The 20,730-nt window shown below is 42.3% G+C and overlaps 1 protein-coding gene across 1 annotated transcript in view; it reads right to left on the minus strand.

Annotated features, from left to right (window-relative positions):
* LOC134156664 (neural-cadherin-like) overlaps positions 1-20,362 on the minus strand; it is a 56,031-nt gene extending 35,669 nt beyond the window's left edge. The window contains 6 exon segments of the mRNA XM_062604917.1: positions 4,196-4,445; positions 5,739-5,850; positions 7,167-7,368; positions 8,792-9,017; positions 9,850-10,047; positions 19,324-20,362. Of these exon segments, the coding sequence (XP_062460901.1) occupies positions 4,196-4,445; positions 5,739-5,850; positions 7,167-7,368; positions 8,792-9,017; positions 9,850-10,047; positions 19,324-20,362 (2,027 nt within the window).
* Between the last annotated feature and the right edge of the window lie 368 nt (positions 20,363-20,730).

Here is a 20,730-nt window from a genome sequence, read left to right on the forward strand (position 1 = left end):
ACATCACTGACATAATAAGCTCTTAAGAGGCTCAGTTAGAATTAAACTTAGCTAGAGGTATTAAAGATAACAGGAAGGGATTCTACAGGTACATAGCAAATAAAAAACAGACTAGGAAGAATGTAGGACCCCTCAGGAAGCTCTCAGGAGAACTGGCTACACGGGATTTGGAGAAGGCTGAGGTTCTGAATGACTTCTTTGCCTCAGTCTTCACTGGCAAATGCTCTGACCAAACCACCCAGGTCTTGGAAGGCAGACGCAGGCACTGTGAGAATGAAGACCTTGCGCCCACTGTAGGAGAGGATCTGGTTCGAGACCATCTTAAAAATCAGAACGTGCACAAGTCCATGGGTCCTGATGAAATCCATCCGTGGGTCCTGAAGAAGCTGGTGAATGAAGTTGCAAAGCCGCTGTCCATCATATTTGAAAAATCATGGCAGTCAGGTGAAGTTCCCGATGACTGGAAAAAGGGAAATATAACCCCCATTTTCAAGAAGGGGAAAATGGATGACCCGGGGAATTACAGACCAGTCAGTCTCACCTCTGTGCCTGGCAAAATCTTGGAGCAGATTCTCCTGGAAGGCATGCTAAGGCACATGAAAAACAACAAGGTGCTTGGTGACAGCCAACATGGCTTCACTAAGGGGAAATCCTGCCTGACCAATATGGTGGCCTTCTATGATGGGGCTACAGAACTGATGGACAGGGGTAGAGCAGTTGATGTCATCTACCTGGACTTGTGTAAAGCAGTTGACACTGTCCCACATGATATCCTTGTCTCTAAATTGGAGAGACATCAATTTGATGGATGGACCACTCAGTGGATAAAGAACTGGCTGGATGGAAGCATGCAAAGAGTTGTGGTCAATGGCTCAATGTCCGGCTGGAGACCAGTAATGAGTGGTGTCCCTCAGGGATCGGTGTTGGGACCGGTCTTGTTCAACGTCTTTGTCGGTGACATGGACAGTGGGATTGAGTGCGCCCTCAGCAAGTTTGCCGATGACACCAAGCTGTGTGGTTCAGTTGATAGGCTGGAGGGAAGGAATGCCATCCAGAGGGACCTCAACATGCTTGTAAGGTGGGCTCATGCCAACCTCATGAGGTTTAACCATGCCAAGTGCAAGGTCCTACACGTGGGTCGGAGCAATCCCAGGCACAGCTACAGGTTGGGCAGAGAAGAGATTCAGAGCAGCCCTGTGGAGAAGGACTTGGGGGTGTTGGTCAATGAGAAACTTAACATGAGCTGGGTTCAGTGTGCACTCACAGCCCAGAAAGCCAACTATATCCTGGGCTGCATCAAAAGCAGCGTGACCAGCATGTCGAAGGAGGTGATCCTGCCCCTCTAGTCTGCTCTCCTGAGACCTCACTTGGAGCACTGGGTACAGTTCTGGTGTCCTCAACATAAAAAGGACATGGAACTGTTGGAACAAGTCCAGAGGAGGCCACGAGGATGATCAGGGGACTGGAGCACCTCCTTATGAAGACAGGCTGAAAAAGTTGGGCCTGTTGAGCCTGGAGAAGAGAAGGCTGCATGGAGACCTCATAGCAGCCTTCCAGTATCTGAAGGGGGCCTATAGGGATGCTGGGGGGGGACTCTTCATTAGGGACTGTAGTGATAGGACAAGGGGTAACGGGTTAAAACTTAAACAGGGGAAGTTTAGATTGGATATAAGGAAATTCTTTCCTGTTAGGGTGGTGAGGCACTGGAATGGGTTGCCCAGGGAGGTTGTGAATGCTCCATCCCTGGTGGTGTTCAAGACCAGGTTGGACGAGGCCTTGGGTGATATGATTTAGTGTGAGGTGTCCCTGCCCATTGCAGGGAGGTTGGAACTAGCTGATCTTAAGGTCCTTTCCAACCCTAACGATTCTATGGTTCTATGATTCTATGATTATCAGCCTAAACTCTCCAGAGTAGAAAAGCCCCCTGCTTAACAAAGTCCCAGATACTTATTATTTTATCTGACTGGATTGAGCACAGGCCAGACTAAAGCATACTAGAGACTGGTCCACAAGAAATATGCCAAAGCTCAGCCATAAGAATGAACTACAGCTGGCTGTGTCCGAAGATACAGATAAAATACATATGAGCCGCTGGCTTCAGAGTTTTTATGGACCCACTCTCCATATGCTGAGAATAGAAAAATTTGAAGAAAATGGATGCACAGAAAACCTCCCCCTTGTTGTCTAGATATGTGTGTTTTCATCAAAACCTTTGCAGAAACAGCATTTTTCTTCTCCCAATTTAATATGCCATGAAGTAAGAGAAGTAAATTATTCTCATTTAATTCAGTCACAACCCTCAGGACACTGTCTTAATTCTGCATCTGGAAAGCAACTGAACAGTAATTCTCATAGTTTTGAACATGAAATATAGGGACGAAAGAGTTCAAGTCATCAGAAGAGGTCTCTTAAACAGGAGAAAGTAAAAACTGACAAAATGATACACAGTGGTAGCCTTCAGCATTTCATAACTGAGATAAAGAGTAACCATGATGAAAAAAAGCTCACGGCAAGGAATCACAAGTTTATGCTGTACTGTAAATCTATTTAAACAAAGGGCTAGAAGGACAGCAGCAGATTCTTGATTTGTATTAGCCTGTCACACATCACTGCAGTAATTGCGAACCAGCCTCTCAACAGGACCTAATTTACAAGTCTTCATGATGAATCTATTTCACAGAAAACTTCAACTAAGTTCTGTCCATATTTCACCTTTGGGTTCAAGATCCTTTTCATAATGGGAATGATAAAGCAAATTCAAAAGTCTGGTTAACCTGGTTAAACAAGAACTTTAGATAATTCAAATTCCAGGAGCTGAATTCAATTCCAATGCAGATCTATACATATATACAACACTTTCCCTGCTATTATAGCATAAGGAACAGAAAAGCTTCTTGTGAATGTTTGGTAATTTAAAATAATGTTCATTTTAATCATGTTCTTCTTTAAACATAAGGGCTGGCAGGGAGCTGTGTTTAAACTGTTTTCTGCTTCCAATTGCTTAAGAAATGTTTACAGCATCTTTAATACTATCACTCATTTCTGATTAAAAAACTAGAAACAGATCAAAGACTAACAGATAAATATTCAATGACCCTGAATATTAAAACAAACAAATAAACAAAAAATAGGCATAATCTGGAGAGTGAGAAATTTAATTGGGCTTAGTGTTTGAAAATGCATAGAGATCCAATGAGAATTTACAAAAGATCAATTTTTCCAAGCTGTATCTCCTAAGCAGTGTTCAGGAAAGAAAGGAAGGGACAAGATTTTGAAGCCATAGGTTCTCTTCACGCAAAGTAAGGACTGTCAGAAAGCTTTGATGTTTTGTTCACCTAAACCACAAGCTTAGCACCAATGAAATCTCCGCTGGGATTTTGTCCTGAGCAACTTCTAGCTTTAGTAAGTAGAAGACTGATGCAGAAGCTGACTGGGAATTCCACTACTAAGCCTCTAACAGGAATGCAAGTTTATAGTACTTATGACATTGCTCCAGACACTTCTGAGCCCTAATGAAGGAAGAAAAATCCTTACTGATGCTTTAGAAAGCGGAAGAGTGGAAAAGTAGTTTTTAGGTGACAGGACTAAGTGAAATCAAGTGAACTCCACTCACTGACATTTATTTGCTGTTTTTATAATTCAGTGGTCATTTAGGATTCTGTCATCGAAACGTTTTTCTTTAACAATTATAAACCAGGGATGCAGTCTGTTGACTCTAAGCTTAAATTGAGTAATTAAAAGGCAAAATTCCACCATGTACTCTGGATGAAGGCTTAGGACAACACTGACTTGCCTGCTTTTTCTGCTCAATTTCCTTTGATGATGGTAGAGTCCCCTTGAAATGTATAATCTGAAAAGACTGCACCTCTTTCAGTACATATTGGAAAAAACTTAAAATGCAAGATCTGTTCAAAGAGACTGTCTACATACAACTTCTTCTATCTAGACAGATACATAAGTCCTACTGTACACTGAAAGTATGCCTAAACTTTAAAATTAAGAACCACACTTTTTTTCTTTTCTGGTAGTAAGAGAGTCTCAGAGTCAAAAGATCAACCCACATCTGTCAGTCCAACTCTTAGATTTGATTGAACTGAAGCCAGTTACCATCCTGTAATGACTAGCCTTTTGACCAAAACATATAAAGCAACTGTAAAAGACAAAAATAACAGAGTTTTTAAAAATACATATTTACATTGCCTGGGAAAACTCAGGGGCTTCATCATTCACATTTGAAACATGGATCCTAACAGTCGCTGTCCCAGTCTTTGGCTCTTCTCCTTTATCTACAGCCATAATTATAAACTCATACAGATGGTTAGGTCGCTCATAGTCTAACCGTGTTGCTGGAAAAATGGTACCATGAGAAGTAATGCTGAAGTCTTGACTCAAAGTGTAATATAGCAATTCGGCATTCTCTTTTGAATCGCAGTCAGTGGCTGTCACTGTTAAGAGAGAAAGACATTGTGTAGATCAAAGTTTGTGACCTGGAATGTTAAGTACTATAACAAGAGAATTACTGTGCAGCATAAAACAGGAATAGCACTTGCCTTGGCATGTGGTGCTTGAAATAATTCATACAACTGTGCTATGCCTATGTTTTTTATTGAACTAACCCTTACTGGAAAATAAGTTGTTTTAAAAAAATAAAGTTAAGTCCCTGGTTGAATTCAGCTGCTAGATCTTGCCCTTGCTGGATTTAAAGAGCCCTGTACTACCAAGAACCTGTATCCACACAGAGATATATATTCTCATGTCCACCTACACTGCTGATTTAAGATCACTTGGACAGATCACACCCTGTGTGATTTAATATGAAATATTTATATATATTATTCAACTGCCTCATGTCATGTGTTTGTCAGATCCTACCCATAACCTACAAAACTCTATGCTAAGAGAGCAGTTACCAGAATAGTAATTTACAGACTACTATTACTACAGGATAAATCACGAAGAAGAACAGTAGATGCTATAAAATCCTATTTACTAGCAAACAGCGATTTTCCTGTAGTTTAATTCACCCACACCCCCTCAAGATTTATAGAAAGCTTGTGTAAGGGTCGAACACTAATATTAGGCCCTTGTAGAACCACTTAGGTGACATACATTTTATTGCTAGGATCTGCCCATTTCTTTATAAACATTTTCAACATAAGATTTTTGCAGCTTGCAAAGCCAAAGTTCACCTAATTTACAAAGCATCATCATTTAAAGCTTAAGCTACTGGTTGCATTGGGAAGAAGCAAAGTTGTCTTCTTCAAGCACCTAAACAAAACCTCCCACAAACCAGTTAAACAACGCAAGAGGCTTTTAATGCAAAAAAGTAGTATATCCTACAGCAAGCTCACGTAGGACTCTTGAATTAAGATAGGCAGAGAAGGTGAGGTGATGTGTCCGTAATTTCTGATCAAACATCACTCTCTTCCTTCAAGAGAAGAAATGTTGCAAGATTGCTATTATAAACCTGCTGCTATAATCCTAACCCCAACTGAAGCCCTGTTACTTCAAAATCCCACAAAGATTTGTTTCCTTTGCCGTCTGTCCCTCAAAATTATTTGGGCTGTAGCAGCAGTAAATAATCATGACCCAATTCTAAGTGGTGCCATTTGTCTTCAGAGAGTTGCAACTACCCATGCTGGGGCAGGCAATTTTGCCTTCTGACCTGAAGTCTAATTAGTGGGAGGAAAATGTCAATACTCATACTGAACATAACAAATCGTTTTAGAAGCACTAACCTTGTAGAAGTACAGTTGTCATAGTAACTGTTTCAGGAACATCAGCCTTGCTGTAAATTGACTGATGAAATTCAGGGGCACAATCATTCACATCTGTGATTACAACCAAAACCTTAATAGAGAAAAGAGGAATGTTAAACAGCAAAGTGAATTGAGACAACAACTTTGTTGCTCTACAAATATCAGATGGAAGAACTTCCTGAAAACATCCTTGAGGTCTTCAGAAGCTATAGCACATAGGATAAGCCATTTTTCTTAGACTGCTCTAAGAAATGTTGAAATACTAGATTCCAAAATACTTCTAGTTGCCAAGTCCCAGTCCCTTGCAGCAACACTTTCCACCCACCCTTCATCTCCACTGATAATTTCCTGTTAATAATGTAAAAGAAGATGGACCTTCTGCTTTCCAAGCATCCTTTTCGCATTATCTTATCTTCTAACACCTCTGTAATTTGTAACACTAATGATTCTACTACCAAGCATATTACATTTTAGCATTACAAAACCAAGTTCTGAATTCAGTTACAGCAGCACAGACATATAATTCTGCTTTTAACATATTTTAAAATGTTGTCTTATTCCTATGTCAAATATGTGTTCACAGTTGCACTGCCTGCAATCCAAACAGTAAGGAATGAGTTAAATTAGCCTTTATGGCAGCTCGTACTGTTACATTTGAGACTGTCAAAAGTCGGTTGAGGTATTCTGCACTACAGTGCAACAGGTAGACATATACACAATCTGCTCTTACACAGGTTCTTATAAACAGAGAGTTGCTGTCTCTTAACTGCTAAGGTTGTATCAGTGTAAAGCAGGCATACGTTAAACTATGTTTAGGCTAAATGTATTTGTAAAATCATTTCATAATCTTCAAGTCATATTCCACTACTCTTCATCCTCTAGTACCTAAAACGGTCAAGAAAAATGACCACTCTCTGGTGTGCTACAGCCACTGTTACACTGACACAGACACTGTTTCAGTGTCTCTGTGTCCTCATACTTGTTCCTAATAAGCCAGCCCCCTGTTCCCTCTGTAGCGTACATCTCATTTCCTGCAGCAGGAACAAACTGTTACATTGCATGCACTTCCCAGCTCTGTGAATCCTGGAATTCAAACATTATTTACTATACTTATCAACGTTTTTGCTGTCAAACAGCTTTCCAGAACACCATAAACCATCATCTTTTAATCTATGTGAGCTTTTATTACTTTCTCTGTGCACCTCATCAGAAACAAATCATTTACTGTTCTGCCTTTGTTTTAAATTGGAATCAATATCTTCTTACAGACAAAGAGACTTTTAAAATGGACAACAGAATAGACAGCATGAACCGGGGCAACAGGAGCCCCTACTGAATCTGTACAGAAATCTGGAAAGGCTGAAGGAAAATGGTAATACATACAGACTGCCAGAAGTGAACACCTACCTCTGCTGCACTGCTGAACTGCTCATTTTCCTGTGCTCTGACCAAAAGAAGGTACTGGTGTTGGTCACTCTCATAATCCACACTCTGAGTTAAACTGATATCTCCTGTTGCCTGATCAATACTGAACAGACCACTGGGATTAGTCAGTAAACTGTAGCTCAGGGATTTCTTCTGATATGACACAGCAGTGACTGTAAGAAAGCTGTATTAAAGAAAATAAAAAAATTAAAAAGAACTCAAGCACAGAATACAACATACTGAAAAACAGGACAAAAATTATCCATATCAGAAATGATGGTGCAGTCCTGCAGGTCTGATCACTGACAGCTGTACCTAAACACCAAACTCAAAACACCCAGTTACACAGTGAGGTTCACACATCATCTTGAGGTTCAACTGCTAAAGATACGATTCTTGGAAGCAGAACACAATAAGGGTTTAACATGCAGGAACACAGGAGTTCATTTTTGCTGCAGCTGAGTTTGCCTACTCTAACTTTCCACTACTACAATGACAGTTTTCAGGCAGCAAACAAAAAGCTAAAGCAAGATGTGACAGATTCAGTCTAATAATGGCATAGTAAGTTTGGTGTTGCAGTTATGCAATCCCTAAAGCTTCATAAGGTAACTGCAAAAGGATAAAGTCACTAACAGTGTGCTTGTTACAGGTTATACAGGACATGTTTTTAGCTCGTCTCACACTATTTTTTTCTGCCAAAGTCCAATATGTTTGAAGTCAAGTGTGAAAAACACTTGCAGTGTGAAGTAGAAGTAATTTAAAAATAGAACAGAATACTAATTCCTTAAGTGTTTGTTGCCTTCATGCAGGTTTATTAGGAAAAAGAATTCTGTCTCCCAGGTGAGACAACTACCTCTGACAACTACAATCCAGTGACAACTACAATCCAAAAGACAAAACTCTGTCTGAACACCTTTGTCCCCATTACATTTCCATGCTGCTGTCTTCTCATTTCCTTTGGGTGCACTACTGAAACAATGGAAATGGTTGTTGTTGGTCATTATCTCACTTTAGTCTTTTTCTGTATTTTCCTATTATATTGTCTTACAGTTTCAGCCAGCTGACGTGTTCCTGCTGGCAGGAATTATTCAGCCCTCCTTCTAACTCTCTAACTAACTAGCCTTCTAACTCTTACCGTGTCTGCATGTTCATGCCACTCTCCTCTCCCAACAGCACTAAAAGCCATGATGCAAACACATTTAACAACCCAACTGAGAACTTTTTTTCTTTTCTTGGCTTGGTCTTTCACAGGATCAGCCTGCCCCTGCAGATAGCACATTAGCTCTCATGGCAGTCCAAATGAACAGGAAGATCTGGTGATGCTCCTCTGCTCAGCAGCAGCCTTAAATCAGCCCACAGCTGTGAAATCCTAAATCCAGAAATCCAGTGCATGACAGCAACTCTTATTTCCTGTGTCCTTGTTTCATTGGTCTTATTTAAATATGAGAATTTAAGGATTCTACATCTTGATCATTTCTAGTAAGATATATAAATTTCTACTCGCAGTATCTATTTATGATCCATAAATAAGATTGAGGCTTTGGGGAGACCAAACAGAAAATAAACTAGGAAACAATCTCACTGCATTATTTTTAACTGTTACTTACGATTTTCCTTGTGGCATACTTTCAGGAACATAAACAAAGTATGATATGTTAGTGAACTGGGGTGGTCGAAATCCAGCAATTACAGAAACAGAAGCTGGAGACCCTCTGCTTCCAAGTTTATCTGCTGCTAGTACAGTCAGCAAATACTCCTTGTCCTTCACCAGTGGCAAACCCGTTGTTTTAATCCAGCCAGTGTCCTTCTCAACTTCAAATCTGTCTTCACCACCTAAAAGAAATAAATCCACAAGTTGCCGTCAGCAAGACAGTTTTATTTGATTAAAACTAGGAGGCAAATAGGGTATCGATTCCCTAGTTGGTTTTGGCTTAGAATCAGCATGCACACAAAAACTCAGAAGTTTGTTTAGAACTTTGAGATCAGGTATCAGTAATCACATTCATGAGTGCATTTCTAAGTTGCATTTTACTTTTCTGCACAATTATTACTCTTCTTTATCCCCCAATACTTTGCTGCTGTTTGACCCTAAGTATCCCTTACCAGAAAATATCCTGCTAGATCCCTGGCCAAGAACAAAATCACCTTTGCAGTGGTATTGATACTCCCCTTCTGCTTACACGGTTTTGAGCTATTCTTTAAGAGACAAGTTATTAATAGGTCTGTTAGCTATGCAAAGCTAAGGCACAACCCAGTCCCTTAAAAATTTGTTAGAGAAGGAACATTAGCCCTCTCCCCGCAACAAACCATGCTCCACATACTGCCCTATCTCATAAAAAGGCAGTCAGTCCAGCAGAGCAGTGCTGACCACTGCTGCCATTGTCACCCCTTTGCCAAAGCCCTGAGGAGGACTGACTGCTCCAACCCCCACCGCCCCCCAGGTGACATTCTGGACAGGAACTCCACTTCGAAAGGAGAACACCCTTCAAACCTGGCAAGTCTGTCCACGCCCTCGATAAAAGCTGATCTTTCTCACACACAGAGCTGAAGGCTCATGAGCCTTTTACAGGAGGAAGGGAAGATTTCTCACTAATGAAACTGAGGCTAAAACCCAAAGAAGTCACAAGAGTGAAGCCACACAGGGACTGGGAGGGTTAAAATTTACCTTCCAAGAGAATATATTCTACAGCTCCATGGATCCCTTCATCTCCATCCAGAGCAAGCAGCTTGTATACCTCAGTACCTCCCACAGCTTCAGGGGAAACCACAGCCAGGAACGGGAAGGGCTCCATGGCCCAGTTGGGTACGTTGTCATTTACATCCATCACGGTAAGTGACAAGTTCTCCAAGTACCAATCCTTCCCTAATAGTTACAGAAAAACAAAGACATATTTAGACAGCTACTTAATGACACTCAGAGTAACAGAAACATGTACAGGCTCCTGACTGTACATTGTCTGCAATACTGTACAATGGTTACAGCAGCTCTGAACTGTGGAAATTAAATATTTGTTGCCAAAAAATTCTAACCAGTCTACCCTAACCAGGGATTTTCCTGGTTGGGAAGTTCCCTGAAATCCGAATATGGTTTTCACTTGTATTAAATATTAAATGCTATTAAAAATAAATAACTAAACAAAACCCCAGAAACAAACCACCACAGAAAGGAACTATCCAAATTCTCAAAAAAATGGACAACAGAAGATCTTTTAAAATTGAGGGAAGAGTGTTTATCTCTGCTATTATTAAATTAACCAGTGAAGACAGCCAAGCTCCTAAACAAATAATAAGTATGAGGCACGTATTACTGAAAACGTAGCAGAAAGTAAAAATGTCAGACTGAAAAAACTGCTCCAAAATCTCCAGGAAGGGAGGTAAGCATTCCTGATAAAGGAGGAAGAAGTGGGAAAACATCCTGATTGAAGCAAGTTCCTGAACACAAGACCAAAAGGTAGGATTAAAATCTTCATGTTCCTAAGGAAGCAAAGTGATACAGAAGACAGAAACCTATTTTCTCCTTTTTTTCAACTGAAAAAAAAAAAAAATGCTTCCTTCAACCACATATAGCTAGCTCACATTTTGAAGCAACTTAGCTGGGGTAACAACACTGAGACAAAGGTGGTATTTTTTGTAACTGATAAGTATTACCAGTAACATCAGGGAGCACAGTATAAATATAAAAGGCCGAGAGAATTGGGTTTGTTCAGTCTGAAGAAGAGTCAGGGAGACCTTAGGGCAGCTCCCAGTGCCTAGTGGGGCCAACAAGAAAGCTGGAGAGGGGCTCTTTACAAGGGCTTGTAGTGACAGGACAAGCGGGAATGACTTTAAACTGACAGAGGGGAGATTGAGATGAGACATTAGGAAGAAATTCTTTACAACGAGGGTGCTGAGGCCCTGGTACAAGGTGCCCAGAGAAGCTGTGGCTGCCCCATCCCTGGCAGTGTTCAAGGCCAGGTTGGACACAGGGGCTTGGAGCAACCTGGTCTGGTGGAAGGTGTCCCTGCCCATGGCAGGGGGCTGGAACTGGATGAGCTTTAAGGTTCCTTCCAACCCAACCCAGTCTGGGATTCTATGAACTTAGGCCTTTTGGCCAGCTTGGCTCCAGGTGGGCTGGCACTGAACTTGTAAAACGTTTTGCTACAGAAGCCAACTTGAGTGCTCCTGCAGTCCATCTTGAATGCCTTTAACTCCAGCAGAGTGGTGTATCCGCACCCTGTCTGACTCCGAAAGAGTACAACTGTGCTGACATGGCACTATGCCCCAGCTTATAAGCCTGGGAAGGTGAAAGGGAATGTGGTCTGCGTAAAAACAGCTGTCTATATTTACAACACAATTTATCCACAAGTTTAATAATGGATGTAAAGTCAGAATTTTGAAAGTTGATGGTGTTAACAATTGATTTCAGTTATTACTATACATGAAAATGCATAAACACACTTATTTTCAAAATAGCTTTACAGGAACTGAAACACCATACAAAGAACTAAAATTATCAGATTTAATCTAATTAATAATACAAAGACCTTAGCATTTAAGATACTAAACATAAAACGCTGCCAAAATGTCTGATCTTGTAGTGTTATCTTGCTAGGGAGGGATATTCCCCCAGGAAGGTGTGCCACCTAGCAGCTGTGCTCTCCCTCCCTATTTCCTTAATTGACATCCCTCTTCAAAATCATCCCTGTTCCAACTTTTGTCTGATGAACATTTACTGACCTTATCCCTTCGTTCCACAGAAGTATTAATATATCTTTCACACCAGCTTCTGGCAAGCTTCAGCTTTTCACACTTTGGATCCCCTGTCTGATGGCAAGTGGCATATTTAGTACACTGAATCGTAATCTGCAACCTATAAACAACCAGTAAGTGGATTGTGGTAAAGAAAACTTCTTGGTGCTGTGATTAACAGAGGCAAATGCAAGTTTCTTACTGAGACTTAACCCATCATGACCTTGAGTGCAAGACAATAGAGAATCAGCCAAGATAATCACAGAAGTTCTTCCTAAACTGGTAAAACTGTATTCATTCATCTGAATTTTAGAACTGTAACTGTAAGTGCATCACTTTTTCTTCTTCTCTAAAGAGCAACAGAAAGTGTATTGACAGTAACTTGTTAAATCCAAATTGATTTCTGTATAACCATATCCTGTAATCAGAATTTAATGTCCCAGGGAATATAATACTAGTTTAAGATAAGACATGTGAGAAACTGGTCACTACAGCAAAATCAGACTTCTAATTTATCAAACAGTAAATCACAGAAGCTAACAGTTTCCTGAAAAAGAACCTTAAACACACCTCGCACCACTGCAGAACACAGAGATGTGCAACATGCCTTTTTACATTTTCATGGAAAAATTCTCAGCTACCACATACATCCCAGTTTTACGAAGTGTTCTGAACTCTGAGATGACTGGTGTGTGCTACATACTTCACTTCTACAGCCAGGAGTGCTGGGAGGCCTGCTGTGAGGATGCTCAATTTGGCTTCTCTAGCTAAATGTTCCTTTCAACATTGCATGTGAAGCCAAAGGTTCCAAAGATCAACTCAAATTTCCTCATCACAATAAAAATGACTGATATTGAGGTCAGAGTATAGTAGCCTAAACTGCTACTGCTCTGCCCCTGTAGTCACCCAGGTATAATTAATTTCCTTCAGCATTTAGACAGACTCTGTGAAAGCAGCTACCTGCTTTCTCCTCTCTATAACACAAAACAAGCCGGATGGAGCATCCAAAAAACCATCCCAAAATCATAGAATCATAGAATAGTTAGGGTTGGAAAGGACCTTAAGATCATCTAGTTCCAGCCCCCCTGCCATGGGCAGGGACACCTCACACTAAACCATATCACCCAAGGCCTCATCCAACCTGGTCTTGAACACTGCCAGGGATGGAGCATTCACACCCTCCCTGGGCAACCCATTCCAGTGCCTCACCACCCTTACAGTAAAGAACTTCCTCCTTATATCCAATCTAAACTTCCCCTGTTTAAGTTTTAACCCATTACCCCTTGTCCTATCACTACAGTCCCTAATGAAGAGTCCCTCCCCCGACATCCTGATGCAAAAAGCAGTGATGTAAATCATGATGTAAAAAGTAGCAGCATGAATATTATTTCTCACTACCACACTAAGTAGAACCAGATGTGCTTCAAAGAGATGTGTTTCATGCCAGAATGTGTGCTCTTACAGTTCCAGGGCAACTAGTTCAAGACACCTGAAGAAACTGCAGAGGAGGAAACTTGTTAGATGTTGATCTGAGTCTGAGGTAGAAATACACCCAAAGATGTCCAAAAAGAATATGAGCAAAAGGGAGAAGTTAGTCTCAAAACTGTCTGTCTCCTGAAAAGAACAGGTCTTGTGGACCCTGTCACAAGTTTGCAAATACTCAATAATAGCTTAGTTTGCCTGGGCATACTGCAGCCTTAAAATAACAAGCACTAACTTAGAAACCAAGTTAAAAACATTAGAAAATCTGCCTCTGTAATAGCAAGATCTATCGAGGATCTGAACGCCACATTGGTAACCCTGCCACGAGCAGAAAGGTTACTCGTCTTTGCCTCTCTGGATTCTGGAAATCAGTATCCCAATCGCTCCATGAACCCATGCAGTTTCGCATTCTGCCGAAGTTTTTAACATGCCTGAATTCCTCTACCAAAAAGTAAGTCACAATTGAAGAATAATTGATTTTTATTGAACAAGTAGTAACAAACCTGGATACAAATTCCACTCTTGCACTTACTGATTGTCAGTTTACTGAACATTAATATGCTGGCATTTAGTACCTAATTATAACATTCTGCTTGTAAGAAAACTGTGGAGAACTGCATCAGGACTGAGATCAATCGTCACATGCTCTAACAAACTTTAATAACCACAAAATGAAAGGACTTGGGCATGTTCCTCCAGGTACTTGTGTTTTAATAGTTAAGAGACCTTAAAGTCGTATTCAACTATATTCAGCAGCACACATCAACCCAGTACTGAGACCCTAAGTCAGGAATCTGACACAGGTTTCACCATCCCTAAAAGAATTTTCAAACTGTTTTGTAACACACTAGCAACAAGAATTTCTTCAATATTAAATGCTAGATACTTGACACTCAAGCCAGGTACACTGCAGATATCTTACACAATGCCATCTATCAGAAAAAATCCTACTAAAAGAATAGTATCTTGCTGCACATAGACATGACAGTAACATAACACTGGAACATCCTCTATTAGAAATTTGTATTGTTAGAAGCCATATAGAAAATACTACTTCATATTCAAAAGGGGAAAATCATCTTTTTAGTCGTCCAGAAAGTACTTTTTCCTCTTTTCTTACTTATTTTCACTATGGAAACTAATGAAAGCAGATTACTTTTCCCACATAATTGCAAACAGCACTTATTTGCCTTTAGCAATATCAAAATTAATTATTATCCCTCTCTACTGCTCTCTTTTCAATTTATATTAAAAATTAAGACTAAAGTTATAAACTCTAGTGCAGAGGTTTTTCCTACTTTAGCTGCTTAATTCCCTATTAGAGTCAATTTGTGTATCATCAAAAATCCTTCTTAGGGCAGCTCATCCTGAAGTCTGCTTTTTCTAACACATTCCCTCCAGTTGGAATTACTTCCTTTTAACTTAGTATTACTGACAAAAGCTGCAGCACTAAAATTCATTCCCTATCACCAAAATCAATTCTCAAAATCTACTGCTGAAACCTCATCAAAAGTATCTGTCTATAATTGCTTATTTTTCAGGCCTATCTGTGTTTGAAACTGATAAACAGAAGGATTTATTATATTGCCTTCCTCTGAATTCCAGCTACATTAAAGAACATAAAACACTGGCTGGACCGAGTTTCTGCTTGCAGGAAATATATGATATGCCATGACTCAGAATTTTCACCCTTAAAAAAAACCCAAACAAACAAGCAAAATAGTAAGTGACTTGCTGGGAAGTTCAACCATAGCAAAAATGTTCTTTAAAAGCAGCAGTAAGTCACTAAAAAATATAAATAATCAGTCTCTAAAATACCTGTCTGTGTGTAGGCAAACTTCTAGATCCATACAGCTAATGACATCAGCTCTTTACCAACATACTCCGCATAAGAATTACACATCAACATAATACAACTGCTGGCTTCTATAGCAGAAGCACTTCAAAAAATGTCACAGTTTACCTATGTGATGGACCTACATTTTAGACTTTCATCATTTTATGTCAGACTAATCATAGCACAACACCTGTTTAACCTTTCAATAGATGTAAAAAACATGGGCCACCGCAGTGGAAAACCCATTTAGTAAAATCAGAGTTACTATACATCCAACAACATTTGTTCAAGTCCACAAGGTCCGAACCACAACGCAAATAGGTTTTGTGCGATATCTAAAATCTTCCTAGTTTAATATAAAATTCACATTTTTTGAAAGGATGTCCCTTTTCCAAGAAAAAGCAGGAAAATCTGTTACTAAAACGCCTTTCAGCAAACAGCTATGCAGATCAACGACAGCTCTGCTGTCAGCTTCCTCACTAGATTCCTTTTGACAGTCTCCATGCTCAAAAGGAGAGCGTCTCATTAAGCGCAGTTGTTAAGATTAAGAAGCTTAAACAAGGCAGGGTTAAACGTATAGGAGAAAACATAACATTTTAGATTAACTATTCAAAGTTAGAAATGTGATCCTTTGGGGAGATACAAACCACATGTGCACAATAAAATAAACTGTTTTTGGACTGAAAAAAAACACCACACACAGGAAAAAACTTTAATGATCACATACTATGAAGACTTGGTTACATACTTTGCCCAAAAAGCTCAGGAAAACTTCTAATAAATTAAAAGGGTGTCACAAGCTTGTAAAATCATTAGTAATTTTCCACATAAAATTTAAGACACATAGAGGAACTCAGTATGTAAAAGGAATGAAATCCCTCTCAAAATCATGATCCTCTGAGGGAGTCCAATTTAAAGACTTGCCAAAATTGAAGAGCATCCTGAAAATTAAAGTAAGTGACCAAACATCTTGATTGGATAATTGTTCCTTTCTTCTTGAGGTTCTTCACTAGTTCTTTACGGCTCTACCTAACCCAGTTTTATCTCAAAAAAACTCTTATCACCATTTGTTTTCTAGGAATGGGTTTCAACATAAAGTAGCACAAACTAGCTCCTCCAACTTGATATCAAAGTTGTGTAATAAGGATGCACTAGATTGGACACAGCTACTGCAAAGTAATAAATCCTGTCATTTCATACACCAACTCAGAAAACGTATTCCGCACCTACCTCTATTGTTACACCAAGGGCGGTAGGAAAGAAAAGAGGGCCTTAATACGTAGTCATCTGGTTAACAACTTTTGATTGTTACACTGCTGAAGACAAGCCTTGGAAAATACGCGTGCTGAAATAGTTTGACTGCCATTTCAAATACAGTGTGCTGGAGTGCCCCTAAACCCATCTCTTTTCACCACGTCCAATTATACAAGATGCTGTCAGCCTATGAAACCAAACAAATTCTCAGACTTCTGATTGCATTAGGATTATATGAAATGTCTCTTCCCTCAAAAATCCAACAGATACTTCTAAAAGACAAGACTTGAAAATAGAGCGCTTGTATTGGTTAAGAATGTAGGTTTCTCTGCACCAGTCCAATTGATAAAACTGACAATGCCCAACACTGAGTTAAAAAATCTGACAATACAGAATAGGTACTTGACTGAACATGTCACTGCAACCATGAACAACTATTATACAGTCCTTGAATGTACTGAGGGAAGAGATATTACATTATTATGATTAAACAATAATATGTAAGAAGCAAGGTTGCTCCTGGCATTTTTAGGTCATTTCAATTTTTTTTCAAAGGAGATTTATGAGTGTTAAAAGTCTTGCAAGCCTTTAGGTCAGTACAGCTATTACATACTGGCCTACATCTATTAGCAAATTAAGTACTCCAGTTAGTATTTTTTTAAACTGCTCCAACTTCTAAGACTTCTACCTTAGATAGACTTTTTTTTTTAATTGGGGGTTCGGGTTGTTTTCTTTTTTTTTTTTTGATTACTGCAAATAAAATATTTGGAGTTTGAGAGGACATTGTTTTGAGAAGACTCTGCAAGTATCTGGACTCTTCTGACACCTGACTCTGCAATACATCTTCACTTAAAATATCTATTGACAAAAAGTTTGGTAAAATACATTTCCAGAAGGTCCTAAGCCTTCAGCTGCCACCAGGAGAAATCTCTTTTCCCATTTTCATACCCTAACATGAGATAAAGCCACTGGTTATTGTACCCAGTCCTACTGCATATCCTTCAAGAAACAGTACAACTATATGCAAATATTTCTCTACTGTCATCTCTGAAAATAGATGAAGTATCTGATGGGCTACTTTTAAGTACAGCAGTTTGCTCATTCATTAAACATAAACCTTCTGAAGAGATGACTTTGAGGGGCTCAAAGAATAATGACAGTCTATCACATTTCTGTCCCTTACCCTCATATGGCTTTTAAAATAGAAGTTAAAGCAAACCAGAAACATACAAAAGTAAAGAAAGCAACAGAGCACCTAAATTCTCATGGCAGAGTGGGTCTTACGAATTAAAAGAGATTCAAATGATACCCATGTAATCAGGGACTTCCCAGTGTGGTATCCATCTGCTGAGAGTGGCACACAGAAAACCCAAGCATGCCCAGATGTGAAGTAATAACTGTAAATTAATTATTCCAACAGACATCCTTAAATAACAAAGCATGTGTCTTAATAAATGATTATTGACAGCCAAAAAGCATTTTCATAAGGGGAGAATTAGCTAAAGAGATAGCAGCTGTAATTCTACTGCAAGATGGGAAGTTCTCGAACTCTTGAGCTTCTCTTGAAATTTTTCTTAGAATTTCTGGGGAAGTCACTGAAACTGTCAGTGCTAACGAGAATCCCTGTGGACATCCTCAGGGATTTAACAGACACCAAAGAGTAAACTGCCTCTCGCTCCTGCAGGCTGCCCCTCATTCAGAAAACAGAAACGATGAGAGAAAGGAAAAGTGTGGAAATATTCTCTTCTGCCTGCCTGTGCTGCTCTGTGAAGAACAGAAGTTACTCTGAGCAGCTGCACTGCTGAGATGTTGCTAGTTTTCACAAGCACTAGAAAACAAACAATATAAAACCCCCTCAAAACCTTTCCAAGCTGAAATCAATTCAACCAATTCGTTCCTGTTGATACAATTTTCTTCTGAATACTCACATTCCAGACAATCTTCAAAACAATGTTAGAATCACACGTAACACAAAAATAGCGAGAGACACGGGGCATGTACACAGACACCCACCATCTGGTGAATTAAAAACATGCTTAAACTAAGCTCTGTTTTCATAGGTGAAAAATATTAAGATGACAATTCAAAATGAAAATAAAGAATTTGAAAAAGTAATAGGTGTAATCAGCCAGACATAAATGAAATGAGTTATTCTAACTTAAGACCCTGTAAAGGGTAAGTTTAAATCACACAGAGGTTCCATGGTGCACGTTTGAATCCTCAGGGTTTTTAAGAGAAGTGCAGCCACGGAAGCACGAGGGCACCAACCGTTCAAAACCTTCCACCAAACACGCAGAACTTTAACGACTCAAAACTCGATGGCTTCAAGCTGCTTCAGGCCACGCAGAGCTACAGGAAGCATTTTTCAGCAAGCACTTGCGTGTAAGCAGCGTTGTGTATCCAAAGAGCTTTGTCTCAGCACATGTATCATGTAAGTTACACTCTGGTTACACCACACACTTTCCATGATGCTTGTTAATGACTAAGAATTGTGACAGATGGAATAGTTACATTCCGATAACCAACCCACTGCCCCACGCATTTTTACACAATTGGGCAGTAAATACCCCCTACGCTATAAAATGTTTCTTGAGCCCTACACTGTTTTAACAGTTATACAGGCGTAAAAAGTCAAAGTCACATTCCATAAGGTAACAGCATAGAACACTTGACACTCAACCACTCCCATGCACGTGCTGTCACTTGGGGACTTCTTAAAGCACAACCCATCCTCCAACCGATAGATGGGACGCGACCACTACTGGGTACAGACTTTTGTTTGCGGCTGCAACCCAAGGGGCGAGCGCAGAGGCAGCCCCCGTGTGTGCCCTCACGTACCTGGACGCTCCTGGACGCGGACGACGAACTTCCAGTGGGCCACCGCCTCCCTGTCAAGGCCGGCTCTCAGCGTTACCACTCCGCTCTCCCGCTCCACACGCACCGGCGACTCCTCGACGGGCGGCGACACCAGCTCGAACCAGGCAGAAGCGAAGCGCACCGGGACCAGCGTCGCCAGGCGGATGCCCGGGCGGGCGTCCTCTGGCACGGACAGGGACAGCGGCCGGGCGGCTGCGCGGGGAGGCACCAGCACAGACCGGCGGCGCCGTCGGGCGGCATCGCGGGGGATCGGGAGACGCTTGGGCTGCGGCAGCACCTCGAGCTCCAGCGGGGCGCTGAGCAGCGGCGGCCGCCCGCGGTCCCGCGCGTAGAGGCGCAGCGTGATGGGCGCTCGCAGGTGGAGCAGGGAGCGCACCAGCAGCACGCGCCCGCTGCGCGGCACCACGAAGAAGTGCTCGCTGCGCGGGAGCGCGAAGTAGCGCAGCTCCGCGTTGGCGCCCGCGTCCGCGTCCTCGGCGTGCGCCTGCCACACGGCGGAGCCGAGCGCCAGCGTCTCCTCCACGCGGAGCCGCGTGACGCCGCGGCGCGGGCCCCCCGCGAAGCGCGGCGCGTTGTCGTTGTCGTCCAGCACGCGGACGGTGATGGCAGCCAGCTCCGCGGGCGCGGCGGCGCGCGGCAGGCAGCGGCGGCAGCACAGCGCCAGGCGCAGCGCGTACAGCGCGCGGGCCTCGCGGTCCAGCGGGCGCGCCGTGCGCAGCAGGACGCGCGCGGTGCGGGCGTGCAGCCACACGCGGAAGTGCGAGTGCCCCGCGCCCAGCAGCTGCAGCCGCCAGCGCCTGCCCCGCACCTGCGCGCACCACGGCCCCGGCGCCAGCCGCGTTAGGGGGATGCTCAGCCCGCGCACACGCGTGCCCGCCGCGCGGTTCTCCGCGACCTGCCCGTCGAACGAGGGTGTCCTTCGCGGCGCTGCGCGGGCGGCGGCCAGGGCGCAGCACAGCAGCAGGGAGCCGGCAGCGCGCAGCGATCCGCGGGGCACCATGGTGGGCACCGGCCGGCGCGCCTCTGCCCTGCCCCGGCCGCAGCTCCCGCGGCCACTGGGCGGGTGGGGAGGGGCCGCGCGGGGCGCTGCGCTGGGGCTGGGGCAGCCGCCGCCCCGCCCTACCCCTGCGCGCACGGGCCTCACGGAATAAAGCGCCCCGTGCGCCTGGTTCAGGTGTCGGCCGGCTTAACCGCCCGCCAGCGCCGGTGATCCTCCGCGTGCTGCTTCACCCGCCGCTGCGTCACCTTTGCGAGCTCCCTCCTCTGCCGGAGCCACCTTCCCCGCGCGCTTACGCGGGCAGCAGCGCACGGGGAAATCCCGCCGGCTGTCTGCCACGTCTGCCAACACGCGGGTGGCTGCCGAGTTAT

Source organism: Pezoporus occidentalis, unplaced genomic scaffold (genome assembly GCF_034315485.1).
Source record: "Pezoporus occidentalis ecotype Australia unplaced genomic scaffold, CSIRO_AGI_Poc_V1 ctg89, whole genome shotgun sequence".
Lineage (NCBI taxonomy): Eukaryota > Metazoa > Chordata > Aves > Psittaciformes > Psittacidae > Pezoporus > Pezoporus occidentalis.